This window comes from Bacillus rossius, chromosome 13 (genome assembly GCF_032445375.1).
Source record: "Bacillus rossius redtenbacheri isolate Brsri chromosome 13, Brsri_v3, whole genome shotgun sequence".
NCBI lineage: Eukaryota > Metazoa > Arthropoda > Insecta > Phasmatodea > Bacillidae > Bacillus > Bacillus rossius.
In genome coordinates this window covers 2,349,870-2,372,726 of record NC_086340.1, presented here as the reverse complement: position 1 = coordinate 2,372,726, position 22,857 = coordinate 2,349,870, and the positions used below count along the sequence as shown (strand labels likewise).

General features: G+C 42.7%; 1 protein-coding gene across 1 annotated transcript in view; it reads left to right on the top strand.

Annotated features, from left to right (window-relative positions):
- The first annotated feature begins 3,752 nt into the window (after positions 1-3,752).
- The window catches only part of LOC134538089 (protein artichoke), a 40,119-nt gene continuing 21,014 nt past the window's right edge, over positions 3,753-22,857 (top strand). The window contains exon 1 of the mRNA XM_063379101.1: positions 3,753-4,173. Within this exon, the coding sequence (XP_063235171.1) occupies positions 3,845-4,173 (329 nt within the window). The 5' untranslated portion in view covers positions 3,753-3,844. The remainder of the gene's footprint in view (positions 4,174-22,857) is intronic.

The following is a 22,857-nucleotide window of genomic DNA, read 5'->3' as shown; positions in this document are numbered from 1 at the left end:
CTCAATCTATCTCCCTATCTATATTTCTCTACACATATCCCTCGCTCTATAGCCTATCTCTAAATATCTCCGTCTCTATGTCTATATAATCCTATGTTTATCTTTACAATACAGAAGACGAACACACAAACATTCATTAATATATATTTTTTACCTATCTATATTTTATCTACCTTTTTAAGGGTCACAAATGTGACATAGGTATATTAAAACACGCACGTATACGAATGCATCGTTGTGTCAAAATTTCAAAGCAATTCGGTAAAGAACTTTCTGAGATTAGTTATATTTTTTACAAACATCTAAATTTTTATTTATATAGATCATAAAATAATTATATTAAAATCTTGAGAGTTGACAAAGTGTGACCTAAATGATTAAGTGTTTTTTTTACCCCCTCAGTATATTTGAAATCCCCGTCTAAGTATGGGTTTAGTACAGCACACTAACAAATACACTTCCTCTTCTGCCTCCCTGCCCCCGACACTCCTTTCACGTAAATTCTCTAAACTATGTCTGCTGCCGTGCAGACCAGAAGTAAGTGGGAAGCCTAAGATGTCCATCAAGTTCTGTCCCCGCCCGAACACGCCCGAATATTCACTTTCGGCCAACCTCTGGTTTGTATTTATATTTCTCTGTTTATTTTAATGTAGCTATACTAACTTAACTAACCGTCCATAGTGTTCTAAAGTGTTTTAATGTAGCTAACCTGACCGACCACTTTCAATATTTGATATTCATTTTTCCTGCGCAAAAATAAAACAAATCCCGAGGGGTTGGCCGAAGGTGAATATTCGGGCGTGTTCGGGCAGGGACAGAGCTTGATGCACATCTTAGGCTTCTCCTTATTGTCATCGCCACGACGGCAACACAGACGAACACAGCAGTCCTGCGACAAAACAGTTGCACGTTGGCCGTCGAAACGAACCAAGGGCCTCGAGGACAAATAATTTTTTTGTTGAAAACAGACCTGGTTCTTCGTCCTGCCAATCACGAGGGAGAAACCGCTGTTGCGAGTGTAACTTGCAGTGACGCGTCTGACTGCGCACTGCCAGCCAAGCCCTCTGACGCCGAGACTTGCCACGTGGAAGCCCAGGTCAGCTCATTGCGTAAGCTCGAGGACGCTAATGAGGCACATTAATCTAATTGCCGTTACACCCCGGGGCACAGATAACCCTGTCCGACAGCTGCGTCGTCTTCGAGGAAGGTCTGCACGAGTGGACAGATGATTACGTCACTCGACCCTGAGTGCCGTAACGGCTCGCTTAACTCTTCGGAGGAAAACTGAACCTTCTCAGTAACAATGGCCCCGCCTGTTCGGGGGCGTGTTTGTGTCGGTGAGATCCTAGCGGTAGCCATGACACTACATGGCGGACAAGGCCCTTTTCAGTGCTTTTGAGCATCTGTACCGGGTGTTTCAATCATACAAATTAATCTGAAAACACGGGGTTTTAGCCATTTGCAGTATCCTAAAAAAAAATACAGTTTAAAAAAATTGGTTGTCTGTAAAGTCGGTTTACGGACGATAGTTTAACGTGACAACGTCATAACAAAACATTGATGACATGATTGCATACTTTTATGAATAAAATTGAATCATTTTTATTGAATTATCACTATTTTGTATGGATACAAAGGAGTGAAATGAAATCTACAATTTAATTGATAATTTTACTTTTATTTGCACTCATTAATTCAAATATGTTTATTACTTTAACGAAGAGATTATTTTAACTATAACTTTTATACATGTTCGCTATTTAACTTCTTCCAATCTGTGTTATTCTGTTAAGGATAGGACGATGATAGGAAAAATAGGAAACGAATGGGAGTGTTTCAAGTTTAATGTGTCTAGAAAAATTCAAATCAATGGTTGTTCCAATCGAGTGGAAGAGAGAGAGAGAGAGAGAGAGAGAGAGAGAGAGAGAGATGCAGCGCAAGCGTAAAGGGACAATGACGTAACGGGACAATGAGCGTAACCGGACTTGAGTAATCCTCAGCTTTTCCGTGAACAGATGGCACTCTGACACCTCAGCTGTTTCCAAATCTCGTGGTTTGTTCTGAAGCTCAGGTAGGCTGGGCCGTTAAAGGATAGTGTTTGCATTCGGGTAGTAAAACACGCCATTGAAAAACGGACCCGCGAAATTGCCGTTATTGACAGACGACAGTACGTAATGCAAATGGTTGCACACTTGAATGACCTCTGTCGTGTCACGGTGTTACGTCACACTCCCTGAAGAACCGTAATCAATTTACTAAAGCCAGTGTCACATAATGCGTTTCTCGACTGGATATTATTCTTTCGGCCGCTTCTCTTGGAGTGCAAAATGCAGATCTTTCAAGATCGCACTAAGTAAATTCACCATTCTCGAACATGTAAACAGTTTATCTTGACAAGGACGGCTCCAGAAGGAATCATCGGAAAGAATGCCGTTGCTGGACGCGACGTTAAAGAAGTCAGATTGACCTTGGAACTGTGACAAATTCGCGATATGATTTGTGTGTATTTATAACTAATTTTAACGAAATCATCAAATAATTGACTAAGTATTCAGAAAAAAAAAGTATTTAAAACACTCAAATAAGAAACCGGAATATAAAATGTTCAGCTTTTTTTTTCAAGCAAAAACCTTACTTAATTTTCTATGTGTAGTTCTAAAAGTCTGCTATTCCCTGAGATTGCATTACAAATAAAACTTACTCGTTAAAGAATGACATACAGGTTTACTGCACACCCTGGCAACGGCCTTGACACCTGGACTCATTCCTGCACTCAGCCTCGGGACGTGATCCACGCGTTAGGGCGACACAGTTGACAACACATTTCGTATTTTGAAGGATTCTGAGCGAACTTAAATAAGTGTGACGATTCAAGGGGGGGGGGGGGGGTAGAGCTGTATTGTTGCCCCTTGGAAGGGCAGCCCTTCAGGATTTTACAGACAGCAGTGTTTTTGAAAGTTTGTCTGAATTGTTGTCCCTTGGATGGGCAGCCCTTCAGGATTTTTCTGACAGTGGTTAGTTTAGGTTAGGTCACTTTACAAACTAACCATTGTCAGGAAAAATCCTGAAGGGCTGCCAATCCAAGGGTCAACAATTCAGACAACCTTTCAAAAACACCACTGTCAGAAAAATCCTGATGGGCTGCCCTTCCAAGGGGCAAGTTCTCAGGATTATTTGAACACTTAAAGAAACGTGTTTTCAGAAATTGTATGGGCTGCCCTTCCAGTCGCTGTACAAACAAACCATTGCCAGAAAAATCCTGAAGGGCAGCCCTTCCAAGGGACAGCATTTAAGTCGCCCCATTAAAGGTCCCCCGCAAAACACACACATGTTGTGCAGCGCTGCAGGAAAAAAAAAAAAATCACGTGATTTGAAAACTGATCGCGGTATCCGAGTGGTGTCTGTTCACGAGGGTAATTAGTTGATGGACTGTCTGGCTGCTGGAGGCTGCCGGTGAAGGCCAGGGGGTTGCACGGAGGAGAGACGCTCTGGGCGGAGTGTGGCCAGGGGAGACCAGCCGGGCGCGCGGAAACCCTGTTATCAGCGGCCGGGTCAGCCGCTATCGCCGCGGGTGGAGCTGGTGTATGAGAGGGGTCGCGCAGCATCCAGCCTCGAGGAATCCCGCCTGGCGCCCGCGGGGACACAAGGAGCGCTTCTCTTGACGCGCCGCGCATTCCTGCGAGGCGCCGGCGCCCGGCGGGGCGTCATCGCGGACCCCCGGGGAGCGGCTGTGCCCGCCGTCCCCCGGGGGCGGGAGGGGGGCGGCGCGCGAGGGCGGGGTGAGGGGCGGCGCGCGCCGGCGGCGGGGGCTCAGTTCCCGCACGGTCGCCGCTCCGCGCAGGGCATGGCCGAGTCGTCTCCCCGCGTCATGTCCACCTTCCTGTACACGCTGCTGGGCCTCACCGTGGGGTCGTCGCTGCACTGCCCCGAGCGCCGCGAGATCTCGCCGTGCTCGTGCCGCGTGCAGGAGCACTACAGCGACACCACGGCCGTCGTGTGCGAGCGCATGGCCTCCTTCGGCGCCGTGGCCGAGGCTCTGCGCGGCAAGTTCTCGCCCGACGCCGACATCGCGCTCCGCGTGTCTCACAGCCGCCTCGCGGACCTGGACAACCACACCTTCCAGGGCCTGGGCTTCCTCGTCAGCACACTCAAGCTCAACAACGACGACCTCAGGTAACCGCCTCTCTCGCTGTGACACCCTGTGCCGCCTCTCGCTGTGACACCCTGTACCGCCTCTCGCTGCGACACCCTGACACACTGTACACCTCTCGCTGTGACACCCTGTGCCGCCTCTCTCTGCGACACCCTGACACACTGTACACCTCTCGCTGCGACACCCTGACACACTGTACACCTCTCGCTGTGACACCCTGTGCCGCCTCTCGCTGCGACACCCTGACACACTGTACACCTCTCGCTGTGACACCCTGTGCCGCCTCTCTCTGCGACACCCTGACACACTGTACACCTCTCGCTGCGACACCCTGACACACTGTACACCTCTCGCTGTGACACCCTGTGCCGCCTCTCGCTGTGACACCCTGTACCGCCTCTCGCTGCGACACCCTGACACACTGTACACCTCTCGCTGTGACACCCTGTGCCGCCTCTCGCGGTGACACCCTGTACCGCCTCTCGCTGCGACACCCTGACACACTGTACACCTCTCGCTGTGACACCCTGTGACACCCTGTACAGTCTCTCGTTGTGACACCCTGTGACACCCTGTACAGCCTCTCGTTGTGACACCCTGTGACACCCTGTGACACCTTGTGACATCCTGCACCGCGTCTCGCCGAGGCTGCTCTTGTTTGCGAGTGATCCTGCACCCCGCGTGTTCCATGACGACGGCAAGTGTTCCTTCCAAAACATGTCCTCGCGAGGGCTCCAACCTCGGTCTTCAGGGCTTCGCCCGTGCCTGTCGTTCAATCAACACTACTCACGTACTGTTCCCCAACTGCTAGAGTCACGGAGTTCATGTTCGAAAGCTGTACGACCAATCAGTAGCGGATCCAGAGGGGGGGGGGGGGCTAAGGGGCTCAAGCCCCCTCCAAAAGCATCTGGGTCCACTATTGTTTTAGTGTTTGCCTTGATAAAGCCTAGCCTCAGCTGGGTCAAGCCCCTCCCAAACCAAAATCCTGGATCCGCCATTGCGACCAAACGACGGGCATCTTATTAGCTGTAGACTTATATAATTGAAAGGAAAAAAAAAATCAGATCTGCCGATGTCGAATCCAAATTTTGTCCGCGCGAGGACATAAATGATAATCAGTTTTCAAGCGCCTGGGAGAAGCTATTGATTTTTTCAACAGGTTCGCTCGCTACGGTAGGTTCAGCTGTTGTTAAGTTGGCTCTAGTTGGCCGAGTGAAACCAGCATGCAAGTCCAAGTATCTCAAAAACAAATACTTTTTGTCGCTTCTATAGCACACGGTGTTTGGTTATCAAATTACGCATAATTCACTCGGCTATTAGGAATACTGTTTTAAACCCCAATTTTAGTCTTTAATAATATGTTCCCGAGATACCTATCCATTAGAATCTAAGGCAATTTTTTTTGCAACGAAGGGACCGGCCCAGTTAGACGTCTGTTTGTGTTGGTGATAAGTGTGACGCTCGCTGGTGCTTCTGGCGCGGTATCGCCTCTAAGCGCAAGGCTCTGTCTGAACTGACGAGCAGTTTTCTCGTCGTGCATAGACCAACTATGATATCTGAGTGGTAATCATAATATTATAAAGCGCAGATATGAAGGTAAAGGTGTATCGCAAAGTCACTTGAGCGCTTTCAAGAATTTGTACCGGGTGTCAGATGCCTAAGAATTATTCTGAAAACATGTATTTTATCCATTTTCACTCTTCTGAAAATACAGTTTAAAAACCAAATACGGAAACAGAAGTACTCATACACTCTCAAGTATTCTTAAATGCAGACACCATTCAGACATCACCAGCAGTTTTCAAATCGCGTGTTTTTTTTTTCTGAAGCCAGATAGGCCTCTCTAGATGAAAGGAAAAACACTGGTCGTAATGGAGTAGAAAGAGAGTTTCATTGTAGAGTGCCTCAATAAACCGAAATGGTAATATATAATAATTCATTTTATATTTTCGTTACGTATGGTCTAAAGTAGTAATCAGCAGGACTTAGTTAAACTACTTAAATTTCAATATAATGACATTTCGACAATAATTTTAATCACTTAATTTATGTTGTTTTCAGTAATAATGTTTATTGTTCGTTTTCAAGAAGTAACTTGGTCCGTAATGTTTTGTGGTCCGCCGAAAGAAAAAAAAATACGTTCTTCACAAAGCGTATTTCAGCTGAGCTGAACAGTTTGTTATCGTCTTCAGACTGTTATTTCTGTCTCTGTCAACAACTTCATGAAATCCAGTTAAGGCTTGATCTTTGTTATTTCATTTTTTTCCATTACTATTTCTGGGATTTTTCTGTAAATTTATTACGACAAATTCCTTGTATCATATATTTCGTCTATAATTTTTGTATCATATATTTACTAAATACTATACACAAATATGCATAGTTATTGTCAGTTGGGTGACCTAATACAGCTAAAAAATAACGTGGATAAATATCTGGTTGAAAATTTATGGCACCACAAATACATAAGAGCGATCGGAATTAATTCACAAGGAAATCATTCAATCCAATAGTAATGACAAAGATATGTGGTAACTAACTCGGTGAGTGAGTGGCCTTCACCTGTCTACATGTCCTTCACCTGTCATTATTCTGTCACTCGCCTGTTCTTCACATGTCCTTCACCTGTCCTTCGCCTGTCATTATTCTGTCACTCGCCTGTTCTTCACATGTCCTTCGCCTGTCCTTCGCCTGTCATTCTTCTGTCACTCGCCTGTCATTCTTCGGTCACTCGCCTGTTCTTCACATGTCCTTCACCTGTCCTTCTCCTGTCGTTCACCTGTCCTTCTCCTGTCCTTCTTCTGTCACTCGCCTGTTCTCCACGTGTCCTTCACCTGTCATTCACCTGTCCAGACTGACCAACTGTCAGTACTCGCAGTTTCGTATCCAATTGTCATCTCGGCTGGAATGAAACATTCGGCAAGGACTGTAAATCGTCCAGACTGGCTGAAAAGAACCACAGAATGTTGAACAGGACCTCTCCTGTACAACCCATGTCATTTTCATGAGTGAGTTTACTTTCTTCAAGTAGATAAAATACGTTTAGAATTCCAACGTTTATGCATAGAAATGTTAAGTAATGATTTCACCAGGGAAAATAAAACAACCTTTTTGTACTTTGGTTTTTATTTAATATATTTACATACTATGCTTTCAAGACATGTGTTTGATGATTTCGTAAAAAAAAGTCATAACTACACGTATATTACTGTTAAGTATTAAATGCAGGAACCACACATGTCATGTTTGTGTAAACACATAACATATTTAGCACAACTTAGAACTGTCCTAAGTTAGAACGATCATAACATGGAAACACCCAACTTTGAACTATCTTAAGTACACACAACTTAGAACTTCCATAACTGGGAAACACATAACTTATAAATACACAAAGCCGAAACACACAAGTTAGAAACACTATAATTTAAAAAAATTATACTTGTGTTTGCAAGTTATGACAGCACGCCTGAACGCGTCATGAAGTCGTAACGAGAATCCCTGCTAAACTATCTTACTGTTACTATAAATAATTTGTTTGCGTATGTGTGTGTGGAAGACATCGTCCGGGCATCGCGCAGTGGATGAACGAGAGAAAACGCTGCGTGCGGATAACCGTCACCCGCTAGGACGAGTCGCGCTAATGACCACTCAGCGGGTGTCCGGAGCCGCTGGGACCCTGTGGCGGCCCGGGCAGGCCTCCACAAGAACTCGCGTGATCTGAACACTGCTCGACGGGTCCGAGAAGCTCTGAGCGTGTGGTTTCGGAACAATTTCTAAGGCGTGGACACGTGGTTAGGGTTGCCAGACAAAAAAGGAGGACATTCACCTCGAAAAAGGAGGACATTTCACTAAAAAGGAGGACAATATATTTTTTTAAAAAGCCATGAATTAATTACAATGGAGTACGATATTTTACAATGTTTTGGCATTTAATACAGTTTCAGTATAAAGAATCAAACAAACTACGCGTATACAGCATATTAAAAGCACGTGCTTCTGCATGTGCTGCTACCTGTCAAGCTGTCTGCGGACAGCGCATTAGCGCGCACCGCGCGCTTTACTCAGAGTGTAACTGCAGGAATTATCTCACTTTATAAAAAAGCCGGGCATTTTGGAGCATTAAGGAAAATCCGGCCGGACGCAAAAAAAATACATAAAGAGGAGGACATGTCCTCCTTTTGCCGGACGTCTGGTAACCCTACGCGCAGGCTGCTTGGAACAGGGTGCGTGAGCAGGCGCGTAGGAACCGTCGGGGGTGGGGGGGGGGGGGCGACCCAGGCGACTGCCCGGCCATAACATTTCATGGCCGGGCAAAGTGATTGTTTTGCCCGGCCATTGAATCAGATGAACAAGAGGAATTGTCTTCATTGCAACGCTTATTGGTGTTGTGGGATTTTCTTGTCTGTACGTTACTTTATTCTTAAAATAAAATGAGACTTTTCGATAAGTGTACAGGCACAATAAATACGGCGCGGCAACTGTTCTTGTTTTCTTCTAAATATTCACGTTTCACAGTGCTGATAGCGGAAATATTATTGTGGGATATAAGACCAGTAAATGTTTCCGCTCGTTGCATTTTTATTTACGAAAGATGCTTAAATAGCACCATTCGGCTCCTTAGAATACAATTTTTTTTTTCTACCGGGGGAGAGCCTCCGGACACCCCCTTGTTAAATCCACCACTTATAATGATACTCTCCTTTGCCCCCCCCCATTAAATATTTGCTTCCTACGCGCCTGTGCGTGAGGCGTGTCGGGTTACGATGAGGGCGGAAGGGACCTCGTGTAGCCATGTCTCCCCGGGCTTCGCCCCCGGCCCCCGGGTGTCTGCTGGCCGTCTCACCGCGAGCGCCAGACAAGTCCCGACCAGCGCCGCTGGACTCGGAGGCCCAAACTACGATACTCACCCAACCAGGAACTCAAATATCGATTATAGCGTTGCTAATTCATCTCGATTAAATTATCCTCGGGGTCAATTTTACACGTGCTTTAAATTCGAATTTCCGGTATCATCACATCATTGTACGCGACAAAAAAAAAAATATTCGAAAGTTTTCTAATTAGAAATCATGAATTTAAATAGGTATTGGCCAGCACATTAAGTTGAAAGATGATTAAAATTTAATTTTCCTTTTCGCATCAATGTACATATTATTAACAGAACACTAGACGGACAAAAAAAAAAGAGCGCGTGTAACTCGATACACGTGGTAGAAGCGAAACTCTTTGTCAGTTCGAATCTTGACTAATAAGTGCCCTCTTTGTATCTCTTTGGGGCCAGAAACGTTTCCAAACAATGTTTCACGATAACGTTGCATTAAAATTCGGCCTTGAAATTTTACTCTCATCGCACCCAAATAGGTTTCACTTCAAAAATTCGTGACAAATAATTACTCTGTCAAACTAAACCGTGAAAAGCATTACACTAGTGAAAAAAAAAATATTTAGTTACACAGCTATAAAAAAAATCAATTAACAATGTTTAAAAATGCTGATTTACGCAAGTAATTAAAACAATACGCGTTTGAAAGAAGGCCATTTTCTTGCGAATATGGTCAGTGGCGCGGTGCACAACAATAAGCTCAGACTCCGCTGTGCTGGCCTCTCAGTGGCCGAGTGGTTCGAATCAGGGGCGCAACAACAAGGGGGGGGGGGGGGGGGCAAGGGTATTTTGCCCCCCCCCCCCTCTGAAACCTTGAAGTGGGGGCAAACGGGGGCAAAGAAAGTGCTGTACAAGTCGGATATGTTAGTTCCACTAGCTGTCTAATCAATTTTTTGATAATAAAACTGCTTAAATAGCACCATTTTCCACCTTGAAATACAAATTTTCCCGGGGGAGGACCCCCTGACCCCCCCGCTTCAATAGGGGGGAGCGATGATTCTTTATAAAAAGGTATATTGCACCCTCCCTTTGAAAATTTAGTTGTTGCGCCCCTGTTCGGAACCCTGCAGTCGTGACACAGCCTCTGTACATCCGCGTGACGTACAAACTTTTCAAACAAACCCGACCAGCATTGTCTTAAAGAACATTCATCTATCACAAAAATACCATCGCAAACTAGTTAAAGCTTTTATCCTTGATAACAATAACAGCAAAATATTCACCGTAATTATGAAAAAAACCTTATTTTAATATAAAACATAATATAAAATTTGTTTTAATTTTTTTTCATAGAAATTAACCATAGTGAAAATTATTTTGAATACTGAAACACGTTTTTAAAAAAAAATATGTAAAAAGACGTTTTAAAAACATTCCTGCGAGAAATTCGTGTAAATATATTGGTACAAAATGTGGCTTGGGAGGGTAATGAAGGATAGCCCGATTGATTTAAAATCCTATCCATTCACTAGCGCGCTATTTGCACCTGTTCTCTCAAATGGCCGATAGTGTAGTTCACGTACACACCCGTCAAGAGGCGCGCCAATCGCTCGCCGCAACTCTGCCGACTCGCTGCCGCAGACATGTGACCTCCTCCGAAACACCTACCGCATTCCGCGACTGCGAACCAACAGGAAGCCTTTTTTTTCACAGACGAGAGAGCCAAAACCCGAAGTTCCCCGAAGTTCATGCTTTTTCCCCCCTTATCTTTAATGTAGCTATCCTAACCAAATCAACCGTCCACAATGTTTTAAAGTATTTATAATGTAGCTAACCTAACCTAATTGACCATTAGTATTCTTTTATCAACACCGCCATATTTATTTACAATGAACAAAAAAAAACCGAAGATGCACGATCGAGCGTTTGGCTCTCTCGTCTGTGAAAAGAAGGCTTCCCACGAACCAACCGGCGGCGTGTGTGTCGTCACAGTCCTGCGAGCCACGTCAAGGGACCAGAACCACTGAATAACTAGCATAAACCACAGTGACAGTGACATATAAACATTTGGTTCCGCTGATAAATTAAATACCTATAACTTTTTTTTAGGTTTGATTTTTACTTCGACCATTTAAAACTATCAGTTATTATTTTGATAATTATTTTATGTAATGATGGAGTAAAATAAAGTTAATCGTTCATTGTCACAACACCTGTGCATTGCCGTAGCAATCATGAAACCATAGCTTAAAAATATATACTACAGTAACAATTCCTAACATCAAATATCGTTTACGTTGATAATGTTCGCAGGCTTTCACGGCCATTATCTGAAGTAGCTTGGCTTCTGGGTTGTAGCCGTGTCCTTGGCGAATAATTCACCGACGTTTCGGTCGACATTGCAATCGCCATCACCAGGGAGCAGTTACCTACCAACTGCTCCCTGATGATGGTGACTGCAATGCCGACCGAAACGTCGGTGAATTATTCGCCAAGGACACGTCTGCAACCCAGAAGCCAAGCTACTTCGTCGTTTACGTTAAACTTCATTGTACAGGTAAATAGGTTTGGCTTGTTAACACACCCAGCTATGATAAAAGAGAAAAAAAAGAAAAACGTGCCATTATAATTCTGCTTGGTTTTAAACCCAAACCTTCATTGTGAGGCTTCCTATCCACGCGTAAGGTAGTTAAATGCCGAGTGGTATGTAGTCCAGAGATTAAGTTCTAAGTGAGTTCTTTTTTTTTATTTACAGTTTAAAATTGTATATAATATTTTTTACACTAACTTCTGACCTTTTCGTATTATGTATTATAATTCATGAGCCCGAATGCCTTTTTATAACCTAGTCCTCTTGGATCGCATTTGAAGTAATAACTTTGTAACTAAACTGCGACACAGACAAGACCGTGATAGTGTTGCTGAAGTTGTTTTGCTGACGTGCATCTGGTGTTTGCACGACTGTTGCTCTGTGTTGTGCAAACACTGCGTGGGCGACAATGCTTGAGACGTAGACGAGGACGTAGACGATGACGAATAGATCGGTAGTACCCAAGGGCTGACATGCAGAGGCGCACCCAGGAATTTTTTTTGGAGGGGGTTTGAAGTTTGTTTTTTTATAAAGGAACACCGTTTCAAAAATAAAGAGGGGTCTGGGGGTTCTCTTCCGGGAAAATTTGGATTTCTAGGTGAAAATTGGTGCTATTTAAGAAGTTTTTGTATCTAATTATTGAATATACTGCTGGTAGAAAAAGAATAATTTTTAGTACGGTACTAAACTGCAGAAATACAGTCCAAAATTATGCAAAAATTGAGATAAACGTAGCGCACAAACAATTCTAAGTTTTTATATAACACAAACTAATTTGTAAAAAAATTAAAGTAATTCACGGTAGCAGACTACAAATGTAATACTAACACCATAATGTATACACTGACGTGAAAACATCTCGCAAAGTTTGGTAGATTGAGCGCTGCCCATAGACCATCGTACCTATTTTGCTGGGACTGGGAATGTTTTTACTTTTTTCATTCTATATTTTTTCTTCACATTTTCGGAGGGGGTTTAAACCCCCCCCCTCCCCCCCCCCCTGGGTGCGCCACTGCTGACATGTCTCAATTTATTATTTATTTATTTTCATTAAGGAGCAAAATATAAAAATTATTAATGCGCTATGCTTTACAATGCATTCGAAAAACTCAAATATTCGTGTATAACAGTGACACGAATTCTAGGCAAAATCTGTTTCATTTTTGAAACGTATTCAACGCCCCAGTTTTATTGCGTTGTACCGTACGATAAGAGTTTTTCTTTAATGTTGTCTTTGATACAAAAATTATCTCATATTCGTACTTGTTATCATTTACTAGATAAACTGTTAAAAAGGCAGCGAGTCTCTTAGTGCTCGCCAGGTTTGTTTATCTCCTAACCTCGGGAACGAGCAAATTCGCGTGTTCTCGTGTTGCAAATACACTTATAATACGAAACTCTGACACAAAATTTAACGTAGAATTCTTTATAATAAAGCCGAGCGTGATAAATAAACGTGTTTTCAACTACAACCTTGACGCGAATCACACGTAGTTCCCGCACCCGCCGCTAGAATTCGCTGCCGGAGCAGCTAAATCGACTATTAAATAATTTGATTAGCAGACGAAATTTTATAACATATAATGGAACGGCTCCGATAAAAGCGAAAAAAAGACATGAAACAAATATACTAAATCCTGGCCTTAGACCTGATTTTATACAAGGAACTTTATTAAAATACTGCCCATTTTGTTACAATTCATTAAACAGTTAATACTATGAAGTTTCCCCTTGTCTTTGGAACTTTGGTTCGCGGCATTCCGTCACAGATGGCAGCACCGCGATGTTACACACTTCCGTTCCTTGACGTCTGTCAAATCACGAAATGGTTCCCACTAAATGCTGCATACCGAGAGTTAAGATATTAATCAAAGAAACTTAATATTATTCATGATATATATCCTTATTAAGAAAAAATTGGTTTTCTGTAAAGTCAGTTTACGGACGATAGTTTAACGTGACAACGTAATAACAAGACTTTAATGAAATGATTGCATACTTTTATGAATAAAATTGAATAATTTTTATTTTAATAATAAAATAATAAATACTTGAAATTAAACTAGTAATCAGATTTTTAAAATGCAAGATTATTGCCGAGATTGTTGTTGTAATAAGCAATGAAAACCACATTAACTTTTTGTTTAAATATAATTATGTACAAGTTTTCATATAAATAAACTGTTATCAAATATCTAACATAACCTATTATTACTGCACTCGCCGACAGATGCTACTTTTTTTAATAATAAAAGAATAAATACTCGAAATTATACTAGTAATCAGATTTTTTTTCTTACGTACATTTGACGTAGAAATTATTTCATATTACACATGTATAAACAAAGTACTTCTGTCGGTGCGGCGCAAGCGTACAATGAGCGTAACTGGACACAGCGTAACGGAACAATGAGCGAAACGGGACACAGCGAAACGGAAGAATGTGCGTATTGGGACACTTTTTCGTGCGTGCAGCCGGCGTTCATCGATTTATTAGACGTTGTCACGTCAAAAATAAAATTTGTGAAGTTGAAAACAAAGATATTGAAGCGGCTATCAAAAGTATTTCCAACGCATAATTATTTAAAATTTTATGTCACTGTCGCAATGAAAATAAAGTAAATATAACACTATTACAACATACATGTAAATTCTTCCTCCGTATGTTTGTGCTCGCAAAACTCAAAAAGTATTCGACCGGTTGACTTGAAATGTTTACACAACGTTGCATTTCAATATGCAAGTGTTTTTATGGTAAAGTTTTCCAAAAAACAATCGGAAATTTTCCGGGAAGTCCGTCATTTTCATAGTAATAAGCATGAATTTTGATATTTAGTGTTTGGTTAGAAAAAAAAAATACTAGTCTGGGCGTTTTTGGAAAAGAAAAAAAAATATTTTTTAAATATAATTTTTATACATTTTATTCACAGCCTGAAAAATGTAGTTTAGGACCTAATTATCTCGGGAAGGTCTAGCAAGGAAGGAGATTAGACTCTTCACGGATTTGAATATATTCTCCTTGGAATGCACCCACAAATATATATATATTACCGCCGTCTTTCGTTTTCGTTTGCTATTGTACGTGTTTTACGAGTTGGCTGACAAGAAGTCATTGGAATCATTAGACGATAAATTGAAAGACTTGAGAAATGATCAAGTACAATTAGGTGGAGCATTGGTGTTTCTGTCCGGTAACTTCAGGCAAACACTTCCAGTTATAACTCGCTCAACACCAGTTGATAGATTGAATGCCTGTTTGAAATATTAAACTTTTTGGAGCACAGTCAAAAAAATCCATTTAACAACAAATATGAGAGTTCAGCTTCAAACTGATCCAAAAGCCGACATATTTTCAAGACAATTTCTCGAGGTCGCTAACGGCACTGTACCTACAAATAAAGAAACAGGAAAAATCACCTTCCCATATAATTTTTGCAATATTGTGAATTCGAAGGAAGAATTAGTAGACCAGGTTTTCCAAAGCATCGAAACAAATTATCGGAATCACGTATGGTTAAGCGAAATAGCAATTCTAGCGGCTAAAAATGGCAATGTAAACAGAATCCTAGGTGAAACAGTGACATACAAATCCATTGACTCCGTGATAAACCAAAGTGAAGTAGTGACTTTTACAACAGAATTTCTTCTTTCAACTCGATGTTACCGGATTACCGTCAGACATTCTGAATTTGGAAATTGGAGTACTAATTATAATACTCCAAAACATCAATCAGCCAAAGTTACGCATTCGCACACGATTAGTAGTTAAAACAATGATGAAAAGTCTAATTGAAGCAACAATTCTGATTGGACCTCATAAAGGTGAAGACGTGCTTTTTCCACGAATACGACTCATTCCGACCGACATAGCGCTCGAGTTGAAACGGCTTGAATTCCCAATACGCCTTGCGTTCGCTATGACTATCAGCAAAGCGCAAGGGCAATCTTTGCAAGAGTGCGGTTTGAATTTAGAAAACGAATGCTTCTCTCATGGACAATTATACGTCGCATGCTCAAGATTCGGTTTATGTTAATACGGAAAACGGACAAACATAAAATTTAGTCCATTTACTAACCTTAAAATAAAAAAAGATAATAAAATAACAAGATTTCACGCGAGAAAAATATTTTTTTCTTCCTTTCCTTTGATTCCACAGCATAAGCACAGCAACGCAAAGCAGAGTATTTTAAACCGAATGATGTGGTTCCTCTGTGGATCTATGTTCCCTAGAATACTTTGATTTACTTTCCTATTCATTTCATTTTAGACCGAGTCACAACAACGCGTGGCCGGGTACAGCTAGTGATGTTATCAAATTAAATTTTACTGTGTAACAATTTTACATTAATACCACAGTACACTCCCGATTATCCGCGAAATTAAGTGGCAGGGCCACCGTGGATAGTGTAAATCGCGGATAATCCGCAAAAGAGCCAAAAATGGGAAACAAAAAAGGAAACATTAATTTCAACTTAAAAATCTAAAAATTTATGTACAGTAAAATTTACAATGAACAGTAAAAATTTTTAAATGATGTTAAAATTTTAGTATTTTAATGAATAATTAACATACAATACATTTCAGTAATGTAAACATAAAAGTGCTCGGTACTTGCTTCGTAACAAGGACGTACTCAGAGACTTCATTAGACACTGCGTGAGTTCCGAAGAGGCCTGTGGCGTTTTACTGTATACCGCACACAATACACTCGTCAGTAGAGTTCAAATTTGCTCACTTGTAATAAAATACAGATTTAAATATGTGTTGTATTTTTCGTAGCATGCGCGGATAATAGAGAGTTTACTGTAGTTTAACCGTTCAGCACTGACGCAGGTATATTTGAGCCTTGCAGTACAGAAGCCGTCTCTGGCATCGCACAGTTGGTACTCGTGAGTAGCCGTGACACGTGACCAAGCCGCCGGCGTTTGACGCAGTTACTTGCCACCGTACGTGCCCTGCGACTGAACTGTCTCCTGTTGACGGTCTTCAACAGCAGTGCAAGAGGTAATAACCCCGCTCCGTGGATTCCAACTGCGAAGCGACACGCTGTGTTTGTTCGCGAGTGGCGGCGACCCCGGGAAGTTGTTGACGGAACAACAGCAGTGGAAGCGCGCGTGGGCCGTCTGCCTCGAGTGTCTGCGTGGTAGCGCGACACGAACTGCGCGGAGTTAAGGCCCCCGCCCACCCGGGCACACACGCGGTGCGCAGAGCTTCAGGAAAAACAACGCGATTTCAAAACTACTCGAGATATCCGAGAGCGGTCTGCTTACGAAAAGCATTCAAAAGTTCGCTGAGGCCCGAAAAGTACTTTTGATTTCGGATCAAGTTTTTAAACTGTATTTCTAGAAGACTTGAAATGGCTAAAACGCGCGTTTTCAGAGTAATTTTTAGGCGTAAAACAACTGGAATAGATTCTTAAAAGCACTTAAGGGACTTGCATTACACCTGTATCTTCATTTCTCCGCCATATGATGTTACGGTCACCGCTCATACGCACGACGAGAAGACTGCGCGCCAGTCCAGAGGAGACACCGCGCTAGAAGCACCAGCGAGCGTCGCGCTTATCATCCCGCCTCACTAACACACAGATACACCCCTGACGAGGCGGGCCCCTTAAGGCCCCTCAACAAGCGACCCACGCCTGTCCCGGCAGGCAACACGTCGCTCACGCCGACATCACGCACTGCGCACACACCACGCGCCGCGCCGTCAAACAAACGTTTTTTTTTTACGTGATAACGTCTTATAAATCGATGAACGCCGGCTGCACGCACGAAAAATTGTCACGTTCCGCCTGAGCCGAGCGTGCAAGAACCGGCCAACCACCGTGCGAGAAAATCTTCTATAATATCAAACAGGTTAAGGCGGGCTTTTTAACTAATTGTTCGTGATTATATTTAAACAAATCGTTTAAATTTAAATTAGCAAAAACTGTATATAATATTGAAAATTAAAAAAAAGTATGCAATTTTTCATCAATGTTTTCTTATGACGTTATCACGTAAAATTATCGTCCCTAAAACCGACGTTACAGATAACCCCCCCCCCCCCCTTTTTTTTTTTCATGCGACGACTCGAACGTCCTATGTATCACTTTACGATGACCTTCAGGTAGAGTGAGGTAGCTTACGTTGGGTTCTAAGACAGAGTTAGATACTTTTATACATATATTCGACGTAGTTGTGTAAGAATTCCTGCTAGTTGAAGAACGAGTTTTTTTTTTTTTTTTTTAGTGTTTTGAAACACGCGCACAGGAATGAAAATGAAAATAAAAAATTCTGAATACACACGGAGATCGTTGTCGTAGCATATGGGAATCTTGAGATGAATGGTACACTGCTTCAGGGCTACAGCTGTCGGACTTGATGACGGGCGACTGCCGCTAGGGCCGAACTAACACCGCCGACACAACTTGGTGGTGTTCCTGGTGGAGCGACAAGGAGAGGCTGAGGACATCCCTCCTGAACTGTGGTCGACTCGAAGGAGTCCCCCGCAGAGGGTATCACAAGGCGGACAACCGAGTGTGTCGCATGTGCGGGCCTCCTCGGACAAGACAGAGAGCCGCGGTACGACCACCGCCTCGTGGCCGTCGAGGCTAGCACCGGAGCTGTGTCGCCGCTCTTCATCGTGCAGGGTCGCCAACTGCCGGCAGCGAGAGTCCTCACTGCGCGGTCACCTCGGAGCTGGTCGCCGCCTCACCCCTGCCCGCTGTCCACCAGCCGCTAGCAGCTCCGGCAGCGTCACACTTCTCTCGTCTCATGGCAATTATATCTGCCGGGCTGTGGAAGCAGCTGACTCGAACCCTTACCCGGACGTGGCTCCACCTGGGGATTTCAGCCTCCAGGTTCCTGTGAAGCCACTCTTCCAGCCCAGCGGGTGCTGTAGTGGTGGAGGGGACATGTTTTCTGGATCCGGTAGCTTCAGTAAGGCGGGGCCCTGGACTATACAGATCTGTAAGCAGACTCCCAATCCACCCTTAAAGGGCGCACATTTGGGAGGGGCGGAAGGCGGGCGGGTGCGTTGGCATTCGGGCCTCCGGAAACATGCTTTCACCAGACATTCCTCTGGGGACCAGGTGCCGGCGGCGGCGGCGGCGGCGGCGGCGGCGGCGGCACCGCAGGGCAGTTGGAATACACCGACAGACACTGTGTGTCGCGATGGAAGGTGTGCGTACTTGTGCACCCGCTTTTGAAAATATACTTCTCTTTTATTTAAGACACTGAACCTTCTTTAAAATTTATTGTAAAAAAACATTAATTAATCAAATACACATCATTAAAAATTAGTATAATCACGTGTATAAAATTAATAATTTAATTTACTAAAATAATCGAAATGAATTTTAATAAACATGCTATTTATTAATATTAATTATGTATGAAACAATAATGTCTTAATTATTCATTCATGATGAAAATAAATTATACATACGGGAATATAAGCGCACTAGCACACGATGCATGGCTTCAGCCCAGCATGAGTAGAGCGTTTAGGCTTCGGACTGAGACACGCCGAATTTCTCCCAAACACAGTTATTAGTTAGGTCAGGGGAAAATAAATCTTTGGCCGAGTGCATATGCTCTGTCGTTTTGGCGTCGGGAACGTCTCGCGAGGATGTTCGACGGGAACGTTGCATTGTGATCCGGCCTCGTGCGACCGACGCGTAGGGCGGCCGGCGCCGGCGGCGCAGCGCGCTGCGTGCAGACTCGCGATAACAGCCAGCAGAGACACAGACACAGACACAGACACAGACACAGACACAGACACAGACACAGCCGGCCGCGGCTCGCAAACAGCGACCCCGGCATCACGTGACCCGCGCGCGCGCAGGAGTCGCCCTCGGTCCGCGGGAAGCCTTCTTCTCACAGACGAGAGAGACAAACTCCCGATCGTGCATCTTCGGTTTTTTTTTTATTTTTTATTTTCGACAACTCATAGTAACTAGTGGTCGATTAGGTTAGGTTGGCTACATTATAAATACGTTAAAACATTGTGGACGGTTGATTTGGTTAGGGTATAGCTACATTGAAGATACTGTGAAATCATGTAAACGGTTTCCTAGCCCTGGATAGCTACATATTAAAAAGTTATTTGCTAAGCAACCGTAAAATGAATTTACAGTATTTTTAATGTAGCTATACTTACCTAATATAACCAACCGCAATGTTTTAAAGTATTTATAATGTAGCTAACCTATCCTAATCGACCGCAAAATTCAATGCCACACCGGTTTATACAATGAGATAGAACGGGGGAAAAAAAGCGAGCTTTAACTTCGGGTGTGGCTCTCTCGTCTGTGAAAAGAAGGCTTCCCAGCAGGGATCTCTGACTCGTTCATTCACTGAACCAGACCAGCAGTTGGACGTGTGCAGAGAGAGCTGTGTTCCAAAGAAAGCCAGGGTGATGATAGCGTGACTGACTTGTATGGTAGAGTCAAACACACCATATACTAATACCAGACAGCTCCATAGCTCTGTAGTCACAAGGGTAGGGAAGATACAACTCGCCTGCCAAAAGTTTTTGGATTGGTGTAGCTTTGGCTTCTTGGTTGTAGCCGCAGGTAAACTGCTCCCTGATGATGGCGACTTGCAATGTCGACCGAAACGTCGGGTGAATTATTCGCCAAGGACGCGGCTACAACCCAGAAGCCAAGCTACTTCAGTCAAATGGCCGTGGAAGCCTGCGAACATTGTTTTGGATTGGCAATTCGAAGGGATTTTTTTTTACATGCTTTATATTAGCTTCACCTGTATGTTTGTTTGTCTGTCCGTCTGTAACTCTTTCGACTAAGAGTGAATGGCTCATCACTGTAAAATGTCCCACCAATTTCATTACGTTCGTTAGCCGAGCGGTCTAAGGCGCGCATAATTATACGTAAATATAATTTAAAAAACTAAAAAAAAACATGCTTTTAAAGAATATCAAACTAAAAAGTTAAAAATAAATATAGTTTAAAAAACTAAAGAAACATGCTTTTAAAGATTATCAAACTAAAAAGTTAAAAATAATTTTAAAATTTAATTTATGACAATAGTATATAAGCAATACTAGTATAAATGAGAAAAAAGCATGGGGCGCTTAATATACAAAAAAATATGGCACATAGCGCCTCAAGCTTTTTTCTCATTTATACTAGTATCGCTTATATACTATTGTCATAAATTAAATTTTTAAATTATTTTTAACTTTTTAGTTTGATAATCTTTAAAAGCATGTTTTTTTAGTTTTTTAAACTATATTTATTTAAACTATGTATTTTTTTTTGTTGCGAAAGCCGCACACCTGAGCTGTAGTTCTGCACTCGTGCGATTCGTATAACCAGTTCAGCTGACTCACTGGCTGAAGGACAGGCGAGTGTTTTCGACGCGGGTTCAGTGTGTCGGAGGTTATCGACGGCTGGCCGACAGCAAACAACTCTCCCACGGACCGGCGAGAAGTAGCGAGCAGTAGCTCCAGCAGCCTGTGGTGGGCTGGCTGCTCGACCAATCACCGACCGAACCGTGACCGGGCTCTGGGCACCCACCAATCAGCAGCCGCTCATGTCCCATGAGCCCCGGGGCCGTGCGCTCATGTATGAGTCCACCTCGAGTCTCGCGCTGACCGCCCACTTGCGAACAACAACTCACTTCTCGTCAATCACAGTCGCGTTGCAAGCATCACACGTAACATCTCCAATGACCAGCTTTCACTGTAACTTTTTTGACGTGACAACGTCTAATAAATGGATGAACGCCGGTTGCATGCACGAAAAAAAGTGTCCCGTTACGCACATTGTCCCGTTACGCTGTGTCCCGTTACGCTCATTTTATATTGCTCTTTGCTAACCTGAACCTCCTAGCATTGCGACCGAGTCCGTGGCGTAATTATTCTGTTTTCATGCATTTCAATGTAACATTTCCATTGCTATTTGCTAATCCGTTCCTACTAGCATTGCTGCAGAGTCCGTGGCGCAAATATATTCAATTTTATTCATAAAAGTATGCAATCATTTTATCAATGTTTTGTTATGACGTTGTCACGTTAAACTATCGTCCGTAAACCGACTTTACAGACAACCAATTTTTTTTGTAAATAATAATAATAATAATAATAATTTATTTCCCCCTTTTTTACACTTTAACAGTATTCACTTAATTACCCAGGAAATGTAGCACTCACGGAAGCTAGCTTGTATGTGAGTGCACCTAGTCACTTAAAATTACTTGCGGTATTTTGACAAATGTAAACATTTCTAAATGTATAATAACTGAGAAATAAATAAATAAATAAAATATAACCTAAGAAGCCTTACACTAGTTTTATGAAGATGAAAAGAGCAATTTATTAAAATTTAATATAACCCAAAACCAATAAACGAATAAATTAGAACATTGTTTCATTAATAAATGAAAATATAATTTAATAAAAACTAATATTTAAAGTAAAGTACAAGTACAAAGTAATAACAATATATAAAATTTACTTAAATACTAATGCCATCTCTTCAAACGGATCAGAAATATTCATGTTAAATTACAAATATTTGTAAATCTGAACATTTACATGAAAAAAAATTGTATCACTACAAAATAGAGTTCGCAGGAATAATTGTTTCGGATTCTTACCAGCACATTTATGCTTTGTGTTGCCCCCGTACATTCCATTAGTCCTCGGTTTATTTTTGTTCAGTGCGGAAACGTATTTTAAGCTTCAAAATCAATAATACAACTAACCATCCTCACGATAAACGAGGACTATTTACAGGACAACTGTCCAGCGGGATGAATATGTTACTCAATATCATTAGTGTACCATTGAGGTCGTGTTCAGTGCACCAACATCAACACACTCTTCGACAAACAAGGGGAAGCGCGGGTTCGCTACCGAGCGGAGTGGGGCGGGGATGTTCCGTGATTGAGGAACTTGGCGGTCGTTGCCATTAGACGGAGAAGGGGGAGGGGCTAGTCTTCGTGCTACTGCCACCTCTCACCAGCTCTGACAATGGGGGCACAAGTCCTCTCTGTGGACAAATGCTGAAGTCAACACTCGTATACCTGAGCAGTAGTCAGACAGTTGTTGATCTTCAGCTATCCCCTCGTGTGTTCGTGAACATAGAACTATTACAAAGTGTGGATAGAGGGTAGGGAAGATACAACTCGTCTGCCATACTTTCTGGATTGGTATTTCGAAATTAATTTCAATAGGTTCATGAAAAAAAGGCTTCAGTCACTGGTTATTGTCGAAAAAAAGATTTTCTATATCAGTTGATGCGATTCAATATAACATAAATCAATTCTAAAACCCCGATA